This window comes from Canis aureus, chromosome 1, assembly GCF_053574225.1.
Source record: "Canis aureus isolate CA01 chromosome 1, VMU_Caureus_v.1.0, whole genome shotgun sequence".
In the NCBI taxonomy this organism is placed as follows: Eukaryota; Metazoa; Chordata; class Mammalia; order Carnivora; family Canidae; genus Canis; species Canis aureus.
Window position 1 is genome coordinate 84,005,998 of NC_135611.1, and position 24,707 is coordinate 84,030,704.

The 24,707-nt window shown below is 37.0% G+C and overlaps 1 protein-coding gene across 4 annotated transcripts in view; it reads left to right on the forward strand.

The window, feature by feature from the left end:
- Positions 1–24,707, forward strand: part of TRPM6 (transient receptor potential cation channel subfamily M member 6) — a 154,779-nt gene that overhangs the window by 42,813 nt on the left and 87,259 nt on the right. For all 4 annotated transcript variants that reach the window (XM_077906685.1, XM_077906673.1, XM_077906666.1 and 1 more), the window contains exons 2-7: positions 8,103–8,182; positions 11,268–11,306; positions 14,465–14,642; positions 17,568–17,781; positions 19,399–19,523; positions 22,756–22,927. In XM_077906685.1, the coding sequence (XP_077762811.1) occupies positions 8,103–8,182; positions 11,268–11,306; positions 14,465–14,642; positions 17,568–17,781; positions 19,399–19,523; positions 22,756–22,927 (808 nt within the window). The remainder of the gene's footprint in view (positions 1–8,102; positions 8,183–11,267; positions 11,307–14,464; positions 14,643–17,567; positions 17,782–19,398; positions 19,524–22,755; positions 22,928–24,707) is intronic.

Here is a 24,707-nt window from a genome sequence, read left to right on the forward strand (position 1 = left end):
CTATTTCTTAAATCTCCCTCAATTTGCTCAGTGATCATGGACAAAATCTGCATTCCTCTTACTTTCTTGTCAGTACTAAATGTCTTAGCTTTTCTTTGAAACATCCTACTGTCATAATAATGCAAATTTTTTTTGAAGAGAGAAACTTTCTCCATTCTCTACTTCAGGTATCATGTCACAATCCCGTGTAACTCTTTGTTCGTTATTCCCTGAACTCTTCTGCACCCTATGTTTAATTATTTCTAAAGGTGATTGGCTCTTTCATCTTCTATATTCTCTGCTCCCCAGTGACCTTAAGGTTTTACCATAGGTGTTCTCTGAATTCTCTTCCAGGCTGAAATATCTGCATCTCACCCCCATGGCAATGGCATTATATCACCACCTCCCAAGACTTTTGTCACCTTTCAAGGACTTTCCCAAATCTTATGTTCTCCTTGAAGCCTTCCCAAATATCTGCAGGTAGAGAGACTTCTTCTTCCAAGGAGTCCCAGATCCTGCCCTTGTGTCATACTTAGTATATATTTATGAACATAGATTTTTTTCCCCTTTGGTGTTGGTGTTGGTCTTTGGGACACAGCTTTATTTATTTTATTAGAATAATATATTTTTGAATGAATATTCAAAATATTTTTGAATGAATGAATAAATGAATGAATGAAGCTATTATTCTTAGAGATATCAATATTTTAAAGGAAGAATAGAGAAATGGATAGAATATATTCTATCCTATCAGATATGGGTTCTGAAAGGCTGATCCCCCACTAATCATGCTTCTGTGACATCTTTAGATTGGAGAATTTGATAGGCAATAAAGTCAACCATAAAGTTAGAAATGAATACAATCAAAATTATCTTTCATAAATCATCTCATAAAGCATAATGTGTGAAGATTTGATCTCTAATTGCTTTTTCTCTATGTTGAAACTTTTTTTCAGTTTAGCACCAGATTCCATAGGGGATGTTGCAGTACTACCATGCACTCATTGGAGTGAGATGCGTAGAGTAAGATATGGGTGTGGGGCCTGAGACCAACAAGGAAACAGTACTCTAGTGCAATCATGCAATCACTTTTGGGCAGTGGTTTCCTAGGTGTGGTTCATGGACTCCTGGAGGGTCTTCAAGACTACTTCAAAGGGTCCTCAAATTCAAAATTATTTTTATAATGGTACTGAGACATTATTTGCCTTTTCTACTCATTCTCTTGTGACTGTACAGTGTTTTCCCCAGGTTACATGAATTCACAGTATCTACAAAGGCTATTAAGGTACTATTTCCTTTCCCAATTACGTGGCAGTGTGAGGCCAGTTTTCTTAATATACTTCAAGCCAAACCACTTATTGCAACAGATTGAGCATAGAAGCAAATATGAGAATCTAGTTGTCTTTTTTTAAAGATTTTATTCATTTATTCATAGACACACACACACACACACACACAGAGAGAGAGAGAGAGAGAGAGAGGCAGAATCACAGGCAGAGACACAGGCAGAGGGAGAAGCAGGCTCCATGCAGGGAGCCCGACCTGGGATTCGATCCCCGATCTTCGGGATCACGCCCTGGACTGAAGGTGGCGCTAAAATCACTAAGCCACCCGGGCTGCCCGAGAATCTAGTTGTCTTAAGCCAGACATTAAAGATATTTTTAAAAATATAAGACAACTCTTTTCTCTTTAAAATCTTTATGAAACTAAAAAAAAAAACTTTGTGAAACTTAAAAGACTTATTTTCATAAAAAATATTTATGTTAACATAAATAGGTAAGTAGATTTATTACTGTTATATAAAATGAACTAATGAGTAAATATCTTAAAAAGTCCCGATTCTAAATTTTGATACATAAGTATTGGTAGACATATTCATATGAATTAAAGCTTTTTGGAGGTCCTTGGTAATTTCTACGAATATGAAGGGGTCTTAAGCCTCAAAAGTTAGAGAACTGCTGCTCGTGGGCATTGGGTACTCCTGAAAGAATGGCATTGAAGTTGCTCACACTTAATATTTTTTTCTTTCTTCTCACCTTTCTTCTTCTAGCTCTTATTCTTTTAGCAAAAATTTAAAATTTTTCCAAGTTAAATATGTGGTGTGTATCTCTACTGAATTTCAAGAAGTAAAATCCTTTTGCAATATTCTTTCTGCTGTGCTGCCCATACATAAACCTTAACGATGGGTGATCTAAAACTGCCTTTAACCTGTAATTCCAAATAAAATGTCACAGTCCCAGAGTGTGGTGAGTTTCCTAGAAGTCAACTATTTAAGAGGACAGCTTCACTAATAAGGACACTTGTGGTAAGAGAATATAGTTTCACCATAAAAAAAGGCTTGTTAGACTATGTAGTTCACTTGGATGAAGTCCTAGTAAAGTTTTGGATAATTTAACAAGATATTTGGAGCATAAATAAAGACCATCTGTGTACATGGATAATAAATTCATGAATATTTTGCTACTTGGAAATTGGAGAAGACTAATTGTGTTACAGAATTTATTTTCCTTTTGTGCCTGTGTTCTTGGTCTCACCCCTTCCGAGAATGAAGAGGTAGACCAGATGAAGAGTGGTGGGGAGAAAAGCAAAGTTTATTGAGTGATAGGTACAGAGCTTCTGGAGAGGGAGGGGATCCAAGAGGGTCGGCACCCTAGTTTCTATGTCTAGGAGTTTTTATGGGCTTTTTGGTAGGCTGTTTTAATCTGTTTAACCTGTCATTCAATCAGGTTTGTGTAGTCTATCACATGGGAAAGAGTGGAGGGCTTCTTCCAGAGTGGTGTAAAAATCCTTTTAAGGGTAGTTTCCTCTTAGGGTTCAGCCCCTTATCCTTGCCTTTCTTCCAATTATCCTTCATTAACGATGCATCCCATTTGAAAACTTTAACAGATTAGAGTAGTTATATAACAAATAGGCCCAGCATTCAGTTAAATTCTGTAGGTTACTACCCGGGACAGTGGTAAAGAATACTCATAAAGGAACTTCCTATTTCTTTTTCCCTTCTTATCAAAATGATTTAATATAATCTGCGATTATAAATGTTTTATTTGCATGTTTTATTCCCCAGGGGACTGGATAAAGCTGAAGCCTGTGTGATGGCAGAGGAAAGGATGTCTCCTCACTGCTATTTGAAATTGTGTTAGTACTGACATAATGAGGACTTTCATCAGTGTGGGAAGGGAAGTGAAGGGACAGGCCAAGACATCAGTTTAGTTTGAACCTTTATGATATGCTCTACTTGGCTGGTCACTGTTGAGTTCTTCCGAGTCCCCATTAGGCTCTGTGAAGAATTCATAAATGTTTTACTCATGTACTTATGAGTTTATATAATGTAGACCTTCATTCTGAAGTTCTAAATGCCTTGGCTCAACGAGGCATTTAGAAATGTTAGCAAAATTCCTCACTTAAACAGGTGAACTGGCATTTTAGGAGATTTTGAGTTATTTAGTTGACATTCCATTTTTAATGATGTTACAAAAAAAAATCATTACCAGCAAAAATAGCATTCACTTTTTTCTACCTCAAAGGAAGAAATCATTTAAGATTATTTTTTTCTGAAGTATGCCTAAATTTTGCATGCTGGAAAGATTATTTACTGGAAATGAGATTAACTCGGGGCAGTGTGGGTGAACCAGATCCTTGAGTTTTGGTTATTTTAGGTTTAACACCCTTTGCCTGAGACTGTTAATCTTGGATCAGGTGAGTCCTATGCAGTACCCTGTAGAATGTGGACAGAACCCCACAGAAGACCCTGAGCTGACCCTTCCAGGTGGATGGGCTTGCTTTGCACTGAAACCGTTTCCCTAAGCCAACAGATTGTGCCCTGTCAAAGTCTATTCTCCTGTGACTCAGTTTGAAGAGGTCCTTGCTCCAGAGGAGAGGCCATGTAGAGGAAATATCAAATGTCCATCTGGAGTCTGAAAATATCACTTCTCTTGTTGGTCCCTTCTGGTGCCTCCCTGAGTATTGTAGATTCCAAGATTAAATGAGCTAGCACTGTATCTTAATGTAGGTTAGGTTGATTTTAAGAGAAAATAAATTGAGTTAAGTACAATGAAGCATTGTTCATGCTATGATATGTATAAGATAGTGTGGGGAACATAAAAGGGAATAAGTCCGTTTCACTTGGAAAAGCATTTCTTAGACATTAGATTTTTTTTTAATTACAAAAGAGTTTTTAAAAAGACAACAAATGGCCTGTGATCTGTGTTCCCTTTCACCCCCAATCAGACAGCCCTCTGGATGTTAAAAAAAAAAAAAAATCATGCACACATGTAGAATTTTTTTTTTTTTAATTAAGGAATACCTCTATTATTATGCCTTCTCAGAGATTCCCCAGAGAGAGAAGCTGTTCTCTGGAAGACCTAAGAAGCCCCAATATAGCCTCACTTTCAGTGAGGGGAAGGGTTAATTCACATATAGCTTTGTTGGAGGATTTGTTTTTGGACATTTCTGTGCTAGTGGCCATCATCACTTCAGGCCTGAGATTTTAAGTAAAATCTGCTTATATTTTAGGATGAGGTACATATTGAGCCTGAGACCAAATATATATATGTTGTATATATTAAAAATATATGTTTATATTTTTTATATTATATAAAAAACACCCAGCTTTCTAGCTGCCGTGATGGCTGCAGAAATGGCATAATCTCCACTGTCAACCACTACCCATGAGAGTTTGCTGCTCCAAGTGGCAGAAGCCAGCACACCAGGCATTTGTCCTCAGTAGATTTGGACCATTGAATTAAAACCGACAGACTTTTGGTTTCTAATCATTCTCTGTTGTCCTGAACACTGGGGCCTCTTCCATGTATGTTTCAGAGTATACTGAAAAGGCTACCATTATGAGGTAGAGGGAAAAAAGTAACATTAGAAGTTGGGACTTGTTTGAAACTCTTGGAATTTAAGCCTGCGTTTCTTTTCCTGTAGTTTTGAGATAAGATACTCGAGTTACAGGAGCAGAGTTTTCATGTTCTTGTTATGGCACTGGTTTCCTGTTTACACCTTTGAAGGGAAAATTGTATTCGTGGATTCCTGAAGTTCTAATTTAGGTGTGTTCATTTTGTTGTTCTTTCAGTAATTATTGGGTTGGGCCCTGGGGCAACAGAAACGACTGGCATGGGGCCTATGGGCGCTCAAGTCTAGTGGGGAAAGTGGACCTAGAGAAGTCATTCATTTTCAGTGTGAGAGGTCCCAGGGAGAAGATTTGGAGGTCAAGAAGTATTTTTCTCTGGAAAAAAAAAAAAAAAAATCAAAGTTAAGTTCCCTGGCCACCCACCAAAAGCTAATTTTTTCTTTTTGATATACCAATAATAATAGCTAAGCTTTATAGATCCTTTAATAAGTCCCAGGGAGAATTCTAAGCCTTTAATTTATCTACTCCTTTCAACAGTGCTGTTATTACTATTATCTCTATTTTTAATATATGAGCAAACAGGCATGAAGAAATTAATTTGCTCAAGTAGTCCTACCAGTCAGACATCTAGTCTTGTAAAGAAATGAATGGCAGCACAGCCTGCTTAATTTGTGGATTGAGGCTCCTGTCTTAGGGACCCTTTCTGGAGCTCATTTGAATAGTTGATTGGTGCACATGGAAGTGAAATGATATCATTTCATTATCTGTTTCCTTCTTTTTATTCCAAGTTCCAGCAGAGGAAAAAAACCTTGTCTTGCCTGCCATAGAATTCCCAGCATGTAGCAAGGAGACCTATAAAATATATCGGTTGAGTGAATTCAGAATGAAGAGCCCTTTGAGACCATACCAATTCCCTTTGGCACTTTTCTCAGCGCTTTGCAAAAATTAGGTACTTAATAAATGTTTGCAGGGTGAGTAAATGAAATTGTTGGTTTTTGAAGAAGGGACAGGGCTTACTGATTCGAAAAGATTATGTCATTTCTTGTAATAAGTAGATTTTGAGTTCACTTTGTTTAGTTCATTCCAAGTTCTGTGACTCTGAACTTTTCAAGTTTGTATGTTTTTAGTGACAATTTAGCAAATGTCTTTTAAAAAGCTACTGACTATGCAAAAGGGATGAGAGGTAGAATGATTATAAGATGATCTGAGCTTGATTTGGGAAGTTTTCCTTGTTAGATATGGTCAAAATGCACAGGAACCCATCAGTTAATGCCACCCCTGCCCCTAAGCTTCCTTTTTGCTTAACAACATCTGGATTCTGGTTATATGTGGTTCTATTCAGCAGTCAACACTTATATTTAGGGTTGGTGAATATTGAACAAAATCTATGAGTTTAACATTAAAGTATCCAGAGAGGATTCTATAAATGCCTCGTTTTTAATTGTGGGAGAAGAAAACTTTTCCTCTGCTCTCTTAAGTTTGATGGCTGGGTCTGTGAAATAAACTAACAGAAGAAAGGATATAAATATTCATTTTTTAATATTATGGTCATGGCAATATCACAGGAAAACAAATGTAAATATCCCCAAAGTGGTGATATTCGGGAATTTACATACCATCTTAATAGGGGGAATGTCGGGGGACATAGCCAGCAATTTAGAAGAGAGCAAATGATTTTTAGAAAAGATGAATGGGCTCTTAGAAGAAAAGATGGGAGATATGATAGTTTGTGACAAGGTTTGTCTGGGTGTGGTGTTGACTTCTACTCCCTTCTCTTGAGATAAGAGTCAATCCTTTCCGGTTAATGAAATTCCCAGGGATTTATGACAATTGAATTCCTTTTGGAAGATCTGTCTTTAGACAGATAAAGAGAGTTCAGAGAAAGCCTCTCACTGCATTTGCTGTTTTTCAAGAGCCTACGGCTCAAAATAAACTATACACCAAAGCAGCATGTTTTAGGGTGGCACGTCCTGAACATCTGGGACCAGCAGACAGCATGATAATGAGGCTGCACAGCTGGATTTGTAATCCATTGTCTGGTGCAGTGCATTTCCTGCAACTCTAGGATGAGAATAGGTGTCAGAGTGAGATGGGAACTGCACTAACATGGGGTTTGCAAAAGTCCCTTTATAGATTCCTGTTCACCACCCCTTGGTCACTGCTGTAATATGTGTGTTTATCAAGTTATATCTGTACTTATATTTTCATACCATACAGAGCTAAAATGTTTTCATATTAGGAGAAGCCCAAACCCAACAGTTGGGGCCTGTTGTAGATCCAGTGTCCTCTGCTTCTGGACTTACTACAGCTCATGGAAGAGCTTGGCTGTGACTTGAGTTTTGTACAGTGGGAGAGGATTTATTAAGAGGATGAGCAAGTACCAATGTCCCACCTGGGTTCAGGCATGGCTGTAGGTTGTGCAAATCGAAGCAGCACGATCCATCATAAGCCATGCTTACAGAATGTGTATCAGATTGTCTTAAGGAGGTAAACTGGGGCAAGCCCTAATGACCAGAGATCGAATTTATTCCAGAGGAACAAAAGAATTGCAATTCAGGAAAACACTGTAGCAAGCTACAACGTGAGTCCATTGAAGGCCCCGGGGTGGCTTATAATTATGGGCAAGGTGTGCAAAGAGGGGAAAGTACAGCTGTGAATTCATTGGCTTGAGGATGGGGAAAGATTCTTGGCAGATATTCATTGATCAAGAGGTAAGTCTCAGTCTTCTGTAGGAAATCAGTGTTTCAGTTTTTAAGTTCTGTTCCTCTGAGGGTACATGTGTAAGATTCTACTTTTTATATCCTCCAGGTCCATTTTAGATTAAAATCCTTTCACAGAATCTTGCTGAGGTTCTAGCTTCCATGAAATCTTAGCCTATGTGGTACTTTATGAGGTAGAATTTTGAACTTTGAGAGCTTGAAATTCACTCAGTAGGACTATGGTAAAGATTTTAAGGTGACTTTTAGCAGAATTAAGGGAATGCTTTAGTTATGACATTACTTCCTTCCTAGAGTTTCATACATTTATGGACATTTTGCTGAAAATAAGATTATGGATCTATTAACTTTGTGAATATTTTTGTGTTCACATTTGGCTTATTTGTGTCTATGTTGTCTGTGATAGAAGTCAATAAATGCTTAGCCTATTTGGGGGTTCGTCTTGGCATTTTAATTCATCTCCATGATATTTAAATATATTTTGCCTACCTGAACTACTGTGGTTACATTGCTTTCTCAATTATAATATAAAAATAACGACGCTTTTTCTTCAGTCCCAGAAATCCTGGATTGAAGGAGTGTTCAACAAGAGAGAATGTAACAAAATCATACCTAGCTCAAAAGACCCTCACAGGTACAATTTTTAATTATATTTTTCATTTTGAGGACTGTTTATAGAAACTTAGAGGTGATTTGTCTAGAGGATTTAATAATATCTGTGATATTAGCATTTATTTACTTTTATTTTTATTTAAGATCTTTTTATTTGAGAGAGAGAGAGAGATCATGAGCAGGGGGAAGGGGCAGAGGGAGAGAGAGAGAGAGAAGCAGATTCTTCTGCTGAGCAGGGATCCCATTGGACCCAGGGCTCCATCCCAGGAATCCGAGATCATGACCTGAGCCAAGGGCAGATACCCAACCAACTGAGACACCCAGGCCCCCTAGCACTTATTTATTTTTAATATTTCTTTCTTTGTCTTTATAAAAATAATACGATTATTGTAGACAACCTGCTAAGATCAAGAATCTTGTCAGTTTCGTACCTTACTCTAACCCCGGTGCCTTGGACAGTGACTGCTGCATAGTGGGCTCCTGAAAAACATCTGTTGAATGATCTAATGAAGTATAAAGAAGAAAAAATTTATCATAATGACATCACCCTGATGGAGCCACTGTTACTAGTGTGGTAGATTTCATTTCTTTAATGCTCCTGTTTCTCTTAGTGGGAGAATAGAAATTAGGGAGTATTATGCTAAGTAAAATAAGTCAGAGAAAGACAAATACCATGTGATTTCACTCATATGTCAAATTTAAGAAACAAAACAAATGAGCAAAGGAAAAAAAAATGAGAGTGAGACAAACCAAGAAACAGATTCTTAACTATAGAGAACACACAGGTGGTTACCAGAGCGGAGGTGGGCAGGGGATGGGTGACACAGGTAAAGGGGATTAAGAGTACTCTTGTCATGATGGCACTGAGCACTGTACAGAATTGTTGAATAATTATATTGTACACCTGAAGCTAATATGATGTATGTTAACTATACTGGGATTAAAATTTAAAAACTTAATTAAAAAAGAAATTGGAGAAATATCTAGTGCTGCATCCATTCTACCACTCCATTCTCTGCAACTTCTGAACATCGCATATTCAAAATATTGTGGATTGTTCCTTACTGCCAACTCAAGCGTTTATGGAAAACAGTGACAATAGAGACAATTTTGGATATTTCAGGACACTGTGCTCAGATTATGTGGACAGTCCATGTTTTCCCCAAAGGCTTTTTCGCTTGAGCTGATAATGGACAGCAGAATGGAATGATCTGAGTTTGACTGCTCTCAGTTGCTGAGAACTCTTTGGAAGTTCTACTCTTGGAACAAAGTTCAAAACAGCAGCCAGTGAAAGATAGGAGAATAAAAGGCTATGGAAAATTCCTCAGGGTAATTGGGTTCATGAAATTAAGATTGGGTGGCATTGCCCTTGGAGAGTAGAAATTAAAAGGAAAGGAAAAATAGAAGAGCAGTATTTTAATTAGGAGGACTGCTCTATTTTTAGATTTTTTTTTTTTTTTTTAGCATTTGGTCTTATATTGATTTAAAGTTTAGAAGTCACAGTTGTAAGCTAATGAAGGGTAGCATGGTGAGGCCACTGAAATTCTTGTTCTTTGGGGATGACTAAAACAGTGTTTCTTGCCTTTGTTAAATATTTACTAGCCCCACCCTCAGTGAATTACCTGGGGTTTGTAAGCTCCATGATTGGAAGTTCTCATTTTACCCATTTATAATATGTTTACAGAATGGCAAGATAAACTTGTTTTTTCCCTTCATCTTTTATGATCTCTTTTAATGTGATGGTGGTTACAATGGCTGGCTGAGCTCAGGCAGCTCCTTCTGCTTCTGTAAAAGGAAAGTCATCTTTATAATCATCTTGAACCTGATAAAATCTGATAACCTATAGGCCATTAGCCCACAGACTCAAGAAGAATATCAATGATTATAATTCCATGTTACGAAATGGTCCAAGATCTACTTATTTCATGGAAAAAAGCAGTCTCTAGTTTTATGGGATTGTGAAAAAAAATGAATGGATGATTATGGATCTTCCTATGCCAGCCTTTTTCTGAGATCTCAGTAAGAATCTCAAAACTGTAGCTTTTATGAAGTTTTCTTCCTGATGGTGAACAAAAAAAGGTAGTAGTTCATGTTTTTAAATTTAGATAAAGTTGATCCTTTGCTGATAATTTTTGTAGTTTCTAATAAGAAACTAATTGGATAGACTTGATTACAATATCTTTTTCCTTATTTTGAATTTGTTGTTGAAATGAAGCTTCTGAGAAAAGACAATCCCAAAGGGCTAGGACCGGAAGAAGTGAAAGGCCCAAGTATTTGTTTCTGAACCCTAATTCTGTGAATACTCTTTTCTTTAATTGTTTTAACTAGTATTCTCTTCTAGTTAAAACTTCTTTATACCTAAAATATGATCTTTGATGATCACAACGATCCCCCAACTTCAGAAGTTTCTTTTGAATCATAAAAAGAAAGATTAATGAGGATAATACTTATAATCATACCAACTGTCTTTTGATTTGATGTTTTATGGTTTTAAAATGATTTGTATATAAACATATAAATATACAATAGTTATTAATAATTATATATAAATTATATAAAATTCATATACAATGCATAAATAATATATCATTATATACCCATATTTATATAATTGTGTGTTTATATATTATATATTTATAAATATATAAATGTTTTTTCTTTATTCTCAGAATTCTAAGATTCTCTTATCTTCATGGTATAATGACATAGTATAATGACCATGATAGTCACCATTATTATATATACTGCAATGTACCACTGTAAGACACATTACACACATCATCTCAGGTAATCCTCTTAATAGCCCTTTAGGCCAGATATTACTTTCAGATGTGAAAACCAGTGCTTAGAGAAATTGTTAAATCAATGAGATTTCAATCCAGGTATTTAGGTTCCAAATTCAGCATTCTGTTAATTAGGTCATGGTTGCTGCAGTGTAATTATATTTGGGAAATGACATATTGGAGAAATATTTGGGGAATGATCTATGAGTACTCAGCAAACCCTGATTTTTAGACCAGGGAAAATAATAGATATTTATGGTATAAACATTAAATATGCTTTCAATATATCATTTACCTAACAGAGGTTTTGTGTTTTTAATTTAGATGTACTACAGGATGCCAGGTCTGCCATAATTTAATCAGGTAAGACAGACAAATAAAATTTCTTTTAATATTTAGACACTCTGATTAAAATTTTTTGGGACAGTTTTCTCACATCTTGAATGGATTCAATGTAGGGACTTTATTGGTGCATCCTATTTACCTTTCCAAAGGAAGTTTTAAAACAGAAATGTGGGATTTTTTTTTTTTTGAAGGAGAACAATTATTTGAATGCAATAGATAGATTACTTGATTTACTGAGACATGTAAGTGGCAAGGGCCTTTAGCAAGAACTTCTACCAGTTGAAATACTTGTATAGCATTACATGTTCATTTGACCTTGTTATATTTTATTTGTCTTTTAAATTTTTTTTTTTTTGAGAGAGAGAGAGAGAGAGCAAGAGAGTGAGACTGGGAGAGGGTGGCAGACAGTGGGGCAGAGGGAGAGGGAGAGAGAATTTTAAGCAGGCTCCATGCTCAGTGTGGAGCCCAACATGGGGCTCAATCTTACAACCCTGAGTCATGACCTGACTGAAATCATGAGCTGAACATTTAACTAAGCCACCCAGGTGCCCTTATATTTTAATTGGATAATTAAGATGGTTTGTTCACATACAGCATTGTATTTGATCTATGATTTGAGAGTGATATTCGCTCATGTCAAGCTCTAATTCTGACAGCAGTTTTGATGTGTATGTGTGTGTTTCTCCAATACTGCCAGGTAATTAACTAAATCTCTGGGTATATAGTAGCAGATGCTATAGGTTAAGAGCTCAGTCCTACAAGACTACCTTTCCTTCTTGCACTTTGGGTGCCAACCACAAGTCCACATTGTCCCCTGTGCTCACTGTTGTCCCACGTTGTCCCCTGGCTCAACTGCTGAGCCACCCAGGCGTCCCTGGACATGGAAATTTAAAAAAAAAAATTGGGGGGGGGTAATTGGTTTATTCTATGGGATCATTGTGCCATAACTTAATGAAATGACCTGGTAGAAACTGGAATAAAACTATGTTAACTCAGATCAAATGGATTAGCTAGAAAAATACTTAAAGTGGGTTCAGACTGAAGAACAGTCATGTGGAAGGTTAGTTATTTATCTCATCAAGTATGAATTATGGTTGCCTCCATTCATGTTCTGTTTAGAAAAGGCCACAGTGAAATGCATCATTCAGTTTGTGAATAAATGTTTTTCCATTTTGAAGACTGATCTTCATTCTGAAAGATGACTAAGTGATACATTTCTCTCTAGCAGATTCCTATTTTGTATATTGTGTACATTTGAGATTATTTCGCTACTCTTTGGTTCAAGAGCCCCTCTAGTGATGCCTGAGCCTGGGTGACTCAGAGGTTGAGCATCTGCTTTTGGCTTAGGGAGTGATCCCGTGGTCCTGGGATCGAGTCTCACATCAGGCTCCCCGCGAGGAGCCTGCTTCTCCCTCTGCCTATGTCTCTGCCTCTTTCTGTGTCTTTCATGAATAAATAAATAAAATCTTTTTTTTAAAGCCCCTCTATATAGAATTCTAAAATGATCCTCTGATTTCTTGTTGTCATCCTGTTTCCTTGCTTATCTGAACCTCATAACCTCTATGTGTTTTTATGTTGCTTTTCACATATACACACACAAAAACCCTGAATCACTTATAAAACTGAATTTCCTCTTTGTATATAATAGGTATATGATCTAATGTATTTGATGCAAATAATTTCCTTGGTCTGCAGATGTGTAGTTTTTCATTGCTACAAGTTTTAAAGTTCCATATGCTCAAATTTTAATTTTTCCTTCTGATTTTTTCTAATTCACGAAACATGAGTTTATTGTCCTTTCACCAATATGATTATTACTATGTCTTGTTAGTTTTTATATAGTTCTGGCTTCAAAAAGATTTAACCTTTTAATTGCTTAGTTTATTTTGTTACATAGTGGAAATAATGTCTTTGTATCTGATAGTTTTTAAAACTTTTAATTATTTGCAAGAATATTTATTGAATTTTCCTTCTTTTGTAATTATATCACATATATTAATTTATTATTTATTTATATTTATAATCAAGCCTCATTTATGACTCTTATGTTAATTCTGTTTGCATATAGCTCTGAAGTTAAATCTTTTTTGCATTGATGAATATTCTTTCCTTTTGATGTGCATATTATGTTTTATATGAAGACATTTTCTGGCTCTCCTTAAGTGTTTATTGCATGTTAGAGATTTTTAGTTTTTTCTTAACAGCTTTGTTGAGATATAACTGACAAAAAAAACGCACATGTTTAAACTGTACAATTTGATTTTTTTACCATCTTAACCATTTTAAGTGTATCATTCAGTAATGTTAGACATATTTCCGTTGTGGTGCAGCTCATCTTCAGAACTTTTTCATCTTGCAAAAATAAAACTGTGACAATTAAACAATAACTCCCATTGGCCACTCCTCCCAGCCCTTAGCAACCACTCTTCTACCGTCTGTCTCCAAGGATTTAACTACTGTATATACCTCATATAATTGTAATCATACAGCACTTGTTTCATGACTGGCTTATTTCATTTAGCATAATATCTTCAAGGTTTACCCATATTGTAGCATATCACAGGACTACTCCCTTTTTAAGGCTGAATAATATTCCATTATATGTATATGCCACATTTTGTTTATCCATTCATCTGTCAATGGACACTTGGCTACTGTGAATAACACTCTACTTTTAAATATTTATATTTAAATAATAGTGTTTTAAAAAATATTCCCTAAATGATTTTAACATGCAGCTAAGGGAGAGAACCACTTGAGGGTGTTTCTGAACTCAAATGATGGGGCACTTGGGTGCTCAGTCAGATGGGCGTGGGCCTTTGACATCGGGTCATGATCTTGGGGTCATGGGACTAAGCCCTACATTGAGCTTCTTGCTCTGCAGGGAGCCTGCTTCTCTCTCTCCCTGCCACTGTGCCTACTTGTGCACTCTCTCTGTTAAATAAATGCATAAATGCATAAATACATAAAGACATAAATAAATTCTTTAAAAAATGATAAACTCAGAAGATAATCCTAGTGATATAAATCTAATATAAATCTTAATGTGAAGTTCTAAAAATTTGTTCATATATCATTTATATATTACCCTAAGAAATGTAGAAACATTACAGCTATTTTCTATTTTGACATTGTTAGTTTTCTATTCTGAAACTGGTTTTCATCCCATCTTTAAGGTGTCACTGTGGTCGATTGATTGGAGACCATCATGGGCTAGATTATTCCTGGACCATCTCAACTGCCAATGATAATGAAAATGAGCAATGGTCTGTTGAAAAGCACACGACGAAAAGCCCGACAGATACGTTTGGCACTATTAATTTTCAAGATGGAGAGCATACCCACCACTCCAAGGTTTGCTAATAGCTCACATTATTTTTGCTAGTTTTTTTTTATTTATTTTTTATTTTTGCTAGTTTTTAACAGAAGATAACCTCCAAATGTTTCTCCAAATTGTATCTCCAAGTGTAGATGATCAGATGACTGGAACCTGACCCTTCTCTTTCCTTTCTGTCTGAGAGACTTTGTACGTTTCGCAGGTGTGGTGTGGCCAGCTCTTAATTTGATGTCCTTTAGCAAGCTTATGCCTTCTCTGTAGGAGAAGTTGAGACAGTTGCCAAAGGGCTGCCCTTTTCTTAAGGAATGGAGAAAAGTTACTGCCAAAGAGATGGTTTTAGCTGAAGCATGGCCATACCAATTACTAGTAACTTGTGGCTGTTCATGCCTGCTGTGTCCTTGTGAGAGGGAATGCAGGAATTAGGTTTTCTAGGCCAATTTTTCTCCTGTCCCTAATATGATAATGTTTCATGTAATTTGCATAGTACAGACAGGTCAGCTATCTTGCAGAAGTTTTTTCTTGAGCTTGTTGATCACCTGCTGCATTTTTAGAGGCAGATTTCCCTGGAGAAACTGCAGGGTGTGTCCACCTCAGGAAAGCCTCAAATCAGCTTTACCTTGGAGGGTGACCATCAGTTGGATGGATTTGAAACAACAGTTCTTAATAATGTAGTCATAATCAAGTTTCATAATATAGTTTTACCATAATATACATTTCCAATTCTTAATCCTCTTGCATTTAGCTTTGTGCATAGATGTTTTCTTTAGCTGGTGAGAAAATTGCCTTTATTCTTCTCTGTGATCCTTTTTGGAAGCAACTCTTCTAGAACCCTGTATGTAATCTTCCCCTTTAGCTTTAGTCTTCTTCCTTTTGCTTTTATTTTTATTTGTAATCATCTTCATTTCCTCATTGTTTCATCCATTTGACAAATATTTATGAGGTGCTCATACTTTGCTGTGTCCCAAAGAGCATACATTCCATGTATTAACATTGCTTACAGTCTAGTGAGGGAAACAGAAAATAAATATACACTTACTACAGGTGGAGGCAGGGGCAGGGAATGCTCTGGATGGACATACAGGGTTCTTCAAGAAAATGGAAAGGGTAACTCCTGTTTTTCTGGGGCAATGTGTGTGTGTGTGTGTGTGTGTGTGTGTGTGTGTGTGTGTGTGTGTTTGTGTGAAGGAAGCCATCTGAAAGTAGGGACCCCTAAGCTGAGATCAGAAAGGTGAGTGAGGTGTTTGGTAAGAACACTTTGGGCTTGTGGGAAGGCCAAGGGAGAATATGGTGCATATAGAACAGAAAATATGGTTCAACAGATCTCCTGATCACTAATAGGTTTTATACTTAGCGTTAGATTGCCATTACATCCTGAGTACCTGAGTGCATTTTACTTGGTTTCTCAGAAGAGAAGAAACTATCCCTTTATATTTAAGCCCAGAATTGTTCTTCATGTTTACGGTGAGAGGAGCTGTGAGAGTTGGTTACTTATCTCCCTCTGCTTTCCCATACCTGGTTTTATCCCTCCCACCTCATTCTACAAAGGATTTGAGGAGAATTCAGGCCAGTTAAGAATCTGCCTGAGTTAGTTATAAAGGAGGGGGTGGGGGAAAGAAAGTCATTAACCTTTAGCACCATTTTGGGTTGGCCTTTGGAAGAAAAGATTAGTACTGATCATTTAGTTGATCAAGGTTGTTTATCTGAAATCTCAGAGTATCTGCTAGGAGTAGAAGGCTTCTAGATGAAAGAAAGAGGCACCCAGGAGAAAGAGGTGAACTAGGTGAGCCACATCAGAGCTGCCTCCTGCCTTTGTTCACCATGCAGAGCAACACAGACCATTTCACAAAGGTCAACTTTTATTTTTTCCCCTCCTACCTGAATATGTAGGAAAGCCATAGCAACTCATTTCTCTCACTGACCAAGTGAATCCTGATCATCTTTAGGTTCTAATACCTACTGTGATGACTGTACCAACTCAATGTTCAGGAATTCTAACATTTAGTAATTTTAGTAATTAAAGTAACATTTTAGTAACATTTATGATTGTGTTTTAAGAATTTCAAAGATGAACAGACAATTTTTTTAAGTCACTATCACATTCTGGAAGATAAGGCAATAATTCTCTCTGCATATGTCTGAAGAGCAGCGCCTGTGATTCTTTTTGGTTTTCTAATTCATGGTTTCTTATAACCCTTATCCAGGCAAAGCTGACTTAATCTTAGTGTTGTTTGGCTATGCTTGAGGCTCGCAAACTCATCTCAATATGATTTTAACAGTCTGAATGTGGCTGCATCTGTTGGAAAAAGAGAGCCAGCTATGATCTTAGGAAGAACACAAAATGATTCCAGTCTAACCTGCTGATTAGAATTTCTCTCTTCTTTTGGTTACAATTACTAAAAATATGACTCTTGTGAAAAGTATTTGTTTTAGAAAAAGATGTTTTTGGAGGGATAATTGTATATAAAGGGACTGGTTAGAATGTAAAATTTACAGTAAAATAAATATACATGCTTCTGGATTATAATTTAAATTGTGGAAATACATGAATAGTCAAGTAAATTAAGTCATAGGATGTATGAAAAAAACCCATTTTACCTATTTCTAAAAGCATTTTTTCTTTTAAATGGGTTTCTTGAAGTAGCGCTTTTTGCCAGTTTGAAGTATTCCTGCCTCATCTCAGACCTTCTAGAGAACATTGGTGGGCCAACCCTGAAAGCCAGAGGAAGCCTTCCTACCGTGACTTGTAATTCCCAGAAGGAACTTACAGGGGGTGTGGGATCCTTTCAAAGTAAATGTTTCCATTATACAAAGATGAACTTTTAAAGAAATCTCAGACACTTCCTTTTAAGTTTTGGCTATTTCAGCTGCCCTGCTGTGTGCTCATTGTTACTGGCATATAGTTTTTCCTATTTTATGTACATGTGTATATGCATATCTTCCAGTATATTAGGACTTCTTATGATACCAAGTTGGATCATCTGTTACATTTAATGTTGAAAGAGTGGAAGATGGAATTGCCAAAGCTGGTGATCTCTGTCCATGGGGGCATCCAGAACTTCAAGATGCCCTCCAAACTTAAAGAGATCTTCAGCCAAGGTTTGGTCAAAGCTGCAGAGACAACAGGAGCATGGATAATAACGGAAGGCATTAATACTGGTAAAGTGCACTCCCTGCCTCAGATTCTTTCGTTTTTTTAAATTCCCTCTTTTAACTCAATCAGGCAGTATGGCACCTAATCTCTGCTCTACAGTGCTCCCAGGAGACATGGTGGCATGAGAAAGATGAAAAGCATAGTAACTAGAAAAAACCCCAGAAGAATCATAGACTTTCCTGGAATGTGTTTTTATCATTGTTAAAACATGCTATTTTAATACAACTTTGAGTAAACTTCTGGCAAAGAAAATAGTCTTTTCATGAATTTTAGACTATGGTGAGGTTTGAAAGGACATGGAATCCATGCAAGTATGGACAGTGTGGGCTTGGGTGTGAACTAAACTCGCTAGGGTCAAGTCAATAGCAAAAATACAGCTGAGAAAATTTGAAGATATAATTGGCTTTATTAAGCAATTCATGAATTAGGCAGCATTCCATATAGTAAGTAAAGAGAAGTTGTACAAAATGGAAGGCCTTTATAGGAAGGAGGGTGGGGCAAGGAAGTTATTAGCAAAAGAAAAGGGAGGATTGTTCCAGGCAAGATCACCTTCCCTTAAGGGGAATGACAGGGGGTCTAATCATCTTCCTTTGTGGATGGGGAGAGCCTTGTGATAGATTATCTCTCCTTGGTGCTGATCAGAAAATTTCTAATTGAGTGATTAAGACTGCATTCTGGGGGAGGTTGGAACTGCAGTTAGGTTAGGTTAGGTATTAAGCCCCAATTTGATAACTTTGCTTAAGTGATTCCATTTTGGGCTGTGGTTTCCCTTTTAAACAACACATGCTTTATTTCACTTACCACTTTTTTGTGAGGTTTTTTTTTTTAACATTTTAGGTTAGGACCAATTAAGGAACATATATAATAGTGTGAAAACTATTGAAATACTTAATATAAACAAAAGAAATAAGAAATGAGACCTACTTGAAGCTTTCTTAAACAATAATCAGGGTCTGATCCCATTCAACCACAAACCCTTGGCATCCGCATGCTCAGGGTGGGACATCTGGACCATCAGCTTCACCTCATTACTCAATTCTTGTCTGTACAATGGATTAAATAAAGTTAAAGTTTCTACTTAAAGTGTAAATACATGTAAAACCCTTTAAAAAGCTACTTGTGCATTGTAAGAGTTTGGTCAGTGCTGGCTATTATTATTATTGTTGCTATTATTAATTCCAAAAGGGCAAATAGGAATGCATTAGTTTTGGAATGTTTATGTATATAAAGCTATTAAATTAATTTACTTCAATGAAGCAAGGGGCATATCCACAGGATGTTTTGTTGGGGCAGTAGAGAAGGTTAGAGGAAAAACAAAATAGAGCATTCATGTTGGCCTTGAGGACTTTCTGGTCAGTCAAAAATAGGGGCAGAACTGAGGTTGTAAGCAAAAATTGCCCAAAGGGAGAGGAGAATTTTTCAGGTAAAGAGGTCAGAGAGGAGAAAGAGGTGTTTAAAGAGAGTAGAGGAAGCAAAGATATCAGAAATTCATTCCACTGTGCCAGTAACTTTCCCTAAGAATAGCCCTTTACATATTTCTGCCCATTTGTCTCTTTCTAGCAGTCACGGTGTTTTGCATGATTTTTGTGTTAAAGTTTCATCTCTAAACTGATTGCTCATAGGCGTGTCCAAACACGTTGGGGATGCCCTGAAAGCCCATTCCTTCCAGTCCTTGAGAAAAATCTGGACAGTTGGAATCCCTCCTTGGGGTGTCATTGAGAACCAGAGAGATCTTATTGGAAAAGATGTAAGTAGACAACCTGTTCACAGCAAAAAGAAATGAATGTGTGTCCAATTGCCAATTCAGCACTATACCTGGGTATCTAAAAGACATCTTGAATGTAATATAACCCAAATCAACTTTTGTCTTTCCACTTGCCTTATCTTAGAAAATGATGATCCCATTCTTGCAGTTGTTCAAGCCAAAAACATTAGACTCATCCTGGAATGATCTCTGTCTCACACTGCAAACCTAATCCATCAGTAAATTATCTCAGCTTTACTTGAAATATAAAAATATATCCAGAATCTGACCTTTTGTCATTACCCCCACCGTTACTGAGCAGGTCCAAGACACCATTTTGTGTCACCTGGATGACTATAGAAATAGCCTTCCCATTTCTCACCCTTGTCACTTCTTCTAATATAAGCTCAATACAGTAGCGAGAATGATTCTTCTAAAATATAAATTAAAAAAAATAAATAAATAAAATAAAATAAAATATAAATCAGATCATGCTACTCTCCTATGAAAAACCCTTCAGTGGCTTCTGTCTTGCTCAGAGTAATAGTTCAATTTCTTGTAGCGGTGTGTTTGCGATAAAACAAGGAACATTCGTAATTTGACTCTCCTCTTTCCCTATCTTTTAGGACTCTGCTTTATTCATTCCTGTGTATCGATTCTTTCATCCTGTTTTTCTATAGGGAATGGACTTGTCTAAGACTGTTTATAAGAATAGTGTATATTTCTGATAAAAATCTCAGGTATTACAAAGGGTAGGAAGAGGAAAGATAACCACTATTAATATCTTGGTGTATATCATTCCAGAATTCTAAGTATGTGTACATATGTATAGAAAAAAAGTTTGTATGAAAAAAGTGGTAAAAGAAACCCACCAATGTGAATCTGTTTTTTTAGCTTAACTTTTTAACAGTTACTTCTCTGTCATTAATATAGACATGTGTATGGTTTACCTTAACTTTCATTTTGAAAAATTTCAAACATATTAAGGAGTAGACAGATTAAAATAGTGAAATCCTATGTACCCATCTCCTAGCTTCAACAGTTATAAGCTCAGAGTTAACTTTGTTTCATCTATCCCTTTATCCATTCCCTACCTCTTCACTCCAATATTTTGAAGCAAATTCCAGACATCAAATAATGTCACTAGTAAATATTTTAACCAATGTTTCTAATTTAGCAGTTAATTCACCAGTACTTTGATATTTCTAAATACCAATAAGTAGATATGTCTGAAATATGTGGACAATTAAAAAATGCATAACCACATTGCCATTTTCATATTAACATTTCAAACTAACAATTCCTGAATATCCTGTAAATTGGTAGTTTGATTTAAAAGTATGATCAAATGCAAGTTCTTTTGTGTGTGCAAGTTTATACCATAAGAGATGTGTCCTTCCCTTGTACCATATGATTATTTTTCTTTTTATGATGTCCTTGCCTAGATTCATGATCTCAACTGAGTTGCAAATGCTGATATTTAATTATAATATTCTTTCTTAAAGGGAAACATTTTCTCATCAACCATTTGGTTTACCTTGTGGTATAGTTGTATGGGAAAGGGCAGAGTAAATGCTTGATTCTTTCTCTTTATTTTCCAATTTTCAAAGCAGTGATTTGTTATTTACCTCCAAGGTGAACAATGAGATTTTTTTTGGTTCCTGAATTGAAATGTATCAAACATAATTTATTTAGTATATTTCAATTCATTATTCTATTCTAGTTATTACTTTTAATTATGCCCAAATTGTCCCATTTTGGCCAGTGGAAATTTTTCAAGTTGTCTTGAGTCCTTTTAACACAATTCTAGTTGTTTTTCATTGCTTCCTTGTGTTTTGGTATGAAAAAAGATTTCCAGGCTAATAATGTATATTTTTTGCTCCTTGAGAAATGACTGATTTCTTTTAGTGGGAAATTGTATTCTGGGGACCAAGAGTGCATTCTGATTTTTAATGCCTGATAATGATCTACTGAACTGTTATACTTTAATAATAATATAATTTAACCTTTCCTCTATTATTGTCCATTTTTACTTGCATAAAAATGATATTAATGTTGTGATAAGATGCTTAAGATGTATTAAATCTATCAATTATTTTCCTTTTTGGTTTCTAGTGTCAGTGTCACACTTAGGAATTAATAAAGATAACTTTTAGGGACGCCTGGGTGGCTCAGTGGTTGAGCGTCTGCCTTCGGCTCAGGTCATGATCCCAGATCCTGGGATCGAGTCCCACATCAGGCTCCCTGCATGAAGCCTACTTCTCCCTCTGCCTGTCTCTGTGTCTCTCATGAATAAATACATAAAATATTTTAAAAAAGATAACTTTTAAAGACTAGTGTTGGTAAAGTTTATAGTACTTTTCCCATCATTATTTCTTTTAAGCCTCAGAGGTACCCTCTGCTGTAAGAATTATTATCCTCACTTATACATGAGGAATGTAAGCCTGAGAAAGGAGACAAGAATTACCTCGAGTTAAAATTAGGAAATAGAAGAGTCTGGACTTAAACTTGTACTCTCTGACTCCAAATACCGTGCTTTTGTCTCTAAAAACAAATAAGAATTGGAGTAGCTTAAGGAAGAATCCACAAGTATCAATAAAGATCTGGATGTAAGTTTTATACTGAATGGATGGATATCTATTCAGTTGGTTGGCTGTTATTCTTCATTTCATTTGGAATACTTGAAAAAAAAGCGATATCACAATATTGTTTTCGAATAGGTCTACTGAAAGGCATATTTTTGGGATAGTGATGTAGTCTGCATATCACTGCACCTCTTTGAATTGTTTTATAATGGTATGAGACAAGATAAGTACAGAAATTAAAAATAAATATTTAGAACCATTTTTAGCAATGTGACAGTGCTGTGATGTCTAAGCATATGGCCAGTGGGCTTATTGTGTTGAGCACAGTGTGTGTGAGAGTTATTGAACTTATGCCATGAGTCTTATGTAGTATGAGACCTCATCCTCATGTAGGATGAGAGAGACCTCATGAGACCTCGTGTAGGATGAGCCAAATGCTGGTTACACATAGGACCACATACTAATCCATCAAAAAATGTGATATTAAGAAACCAAATAGATCCTTCATCAAAGATAGCGTGACAAACACTGTTCTAGGTAGTACTTACTAATCTTGGCAGGAGCTCTGTGGTGCTGGACAGGCCTTATGGAGCAATTGAGCCCAGGGAAGGACCTTGAGCTCTGAGCTTCTCATCTTTACTGTCTTTCAGGTGGTATGCCTGTACCAGACTCTGGGCAACCCCCTTAGCAAGCTTACCACACTCAACAGCATGCATTCCCACTTCATCTTGTCTGATGATGGGACTGTGGGCAAGTATGGAAATGAGATGAAGCTCAGGAGGAATCTGGAAAAGTACCTCTCTCTGCAGAAAATACACAGCCGTGAGTACCAGAGGCTCAACCAATAGGGCCTCCCTGGGGGGCTGCTCTGGAAAAAGGTACTCCTTTGTTATCCATAGAGTAGAGACATCCAAGTTGGTCCTTGCCTTAAATGAACAAATGTGAACCCACAGCCAGAAGAAAACAGGATGTGAAGTGGTGTGGAATTGTGCGTGACAGGAGAGAGGAAGAAGTCTTAGAGGACATCATAGTCATCATAGAGGTTTTCTAGAACAGTGGAGACTTTAGCATAGCCCCCAGCTGTTTGTAGGGTGGGATGAGTGGAAGATGCTATTGTGCTTGTGGGGAGTATTGATGCCAGAATGGGAATGACTCAAGAGCAGTAAGGAGGCTGGCCTGAGAAGAGTGGGGCATGAGTTTGATCAGCTAAGATGGCATTTCATGCCCCAGATAGGGAAAGGTTAAAACCAGACTGGGCTTTTAGAAATAGGGACCTTTGAAAGTTTCAGTGTTGTGTGCTGCTTCCAAGGGATGCTTTGAGATAGCCATTTTGGTAGTGTTAAAAAAAAAAAAATTCAGCTGAGTATATGTAAAGATCTTACTGGTCTTATTTAGTGATTCATCAGTTGGGCAGCATCCCATCTGGCAGATGGAGAGGAGTTCCAAGGAGATAGAATAGAAAACTTTTATGGGCAGAAGGAGGTGTGTCAGGGCAGTTATTCTGACAAGGAGTGGATTGTTTTGGGCAAGGTCACCTTCCTTTGGGGGAAGGTGGAGTGGGGGTGGGGGCAGATGACCTCAATAGTGCCAACCAGGTAATTCCAGACTGACTGGTTAAAGGTTACATTCCTGGGAGAGGTTGCAACTGCAATTAGGTAAGGTATTAAATCTTGGTTTTCTGTTGTGGAGCTTAGCACAAGTGACTCTATTTTGGGCTTGTTGTCTCTTTTTTTAACAGTAGTACCTATAGGAGGGAGAAGGGAGGGAGGGGAGTTGTGGAAAGGTAGGTGCTGCCTGAAGAAATGGTGACTTTTCATCCAAGGCAGCAGAAAGTGGGCCTCTGCCTCTTTTCATGAGTTAAATCTTCCACAAAATGTTCCCACCCTGGGGGCAGAACACCAGGGAGCCAAAGCCCCTTGAAAGGCTCAAGTCCTCTTCAACTTTTGACTTTTGGCCAGAAGTGCTGAATGTCCTTTGAGTTTTTTTTACCTTGATCTCCTGAGGCAGACTACTGTCTACAACTACTGTCGATGACCTTGGCCAAGGAAGTTAATATTTGTTGAACAGTTTTCTTAATATAAAAGGGAAGGAATTGTCTACCTTTTGTTGTGAGAATTGAGATAATGTATGCTTGCTGTGCCTAGGATAGTGTTGGGTACATAGTATGCCCTCAGTAAATATCTGTTTCTTTCTTTTATCCTCTTTTGATAGAGGCTTAATTTCCTTGTTGGGAGGGTAGGTGTGGGAGGGACCCTTGGAATTGTTGCCAGTCACTTAGAGCTTAGTGTGAATGAAGGTTGGAGGCTTATTTATGTAAGAAAAGGAGAGAGAAGATCAGATATGTGGTCCTCTGTGGAGTAGGTGTGAGTGAGGATAAGGGAGATCCACAGAGGAGAGGAGAGGAGAGGAAAAGAGAGCGAGGAGAGGACTGGTTAGGGACTGGCTCTGAAGAAGAGTCCCATGGGTGAGGGCTCCCTTAGAGGTCTGAACTATCGATTGCCTGAAATATCCTGTTGCCTCTATTGACCTATGCTCACCACAAAAATTGCTCAGGGGTTTCGTACAGCATCAGAATGTGTGCCCCAGGAGAGCAAAATCTTAT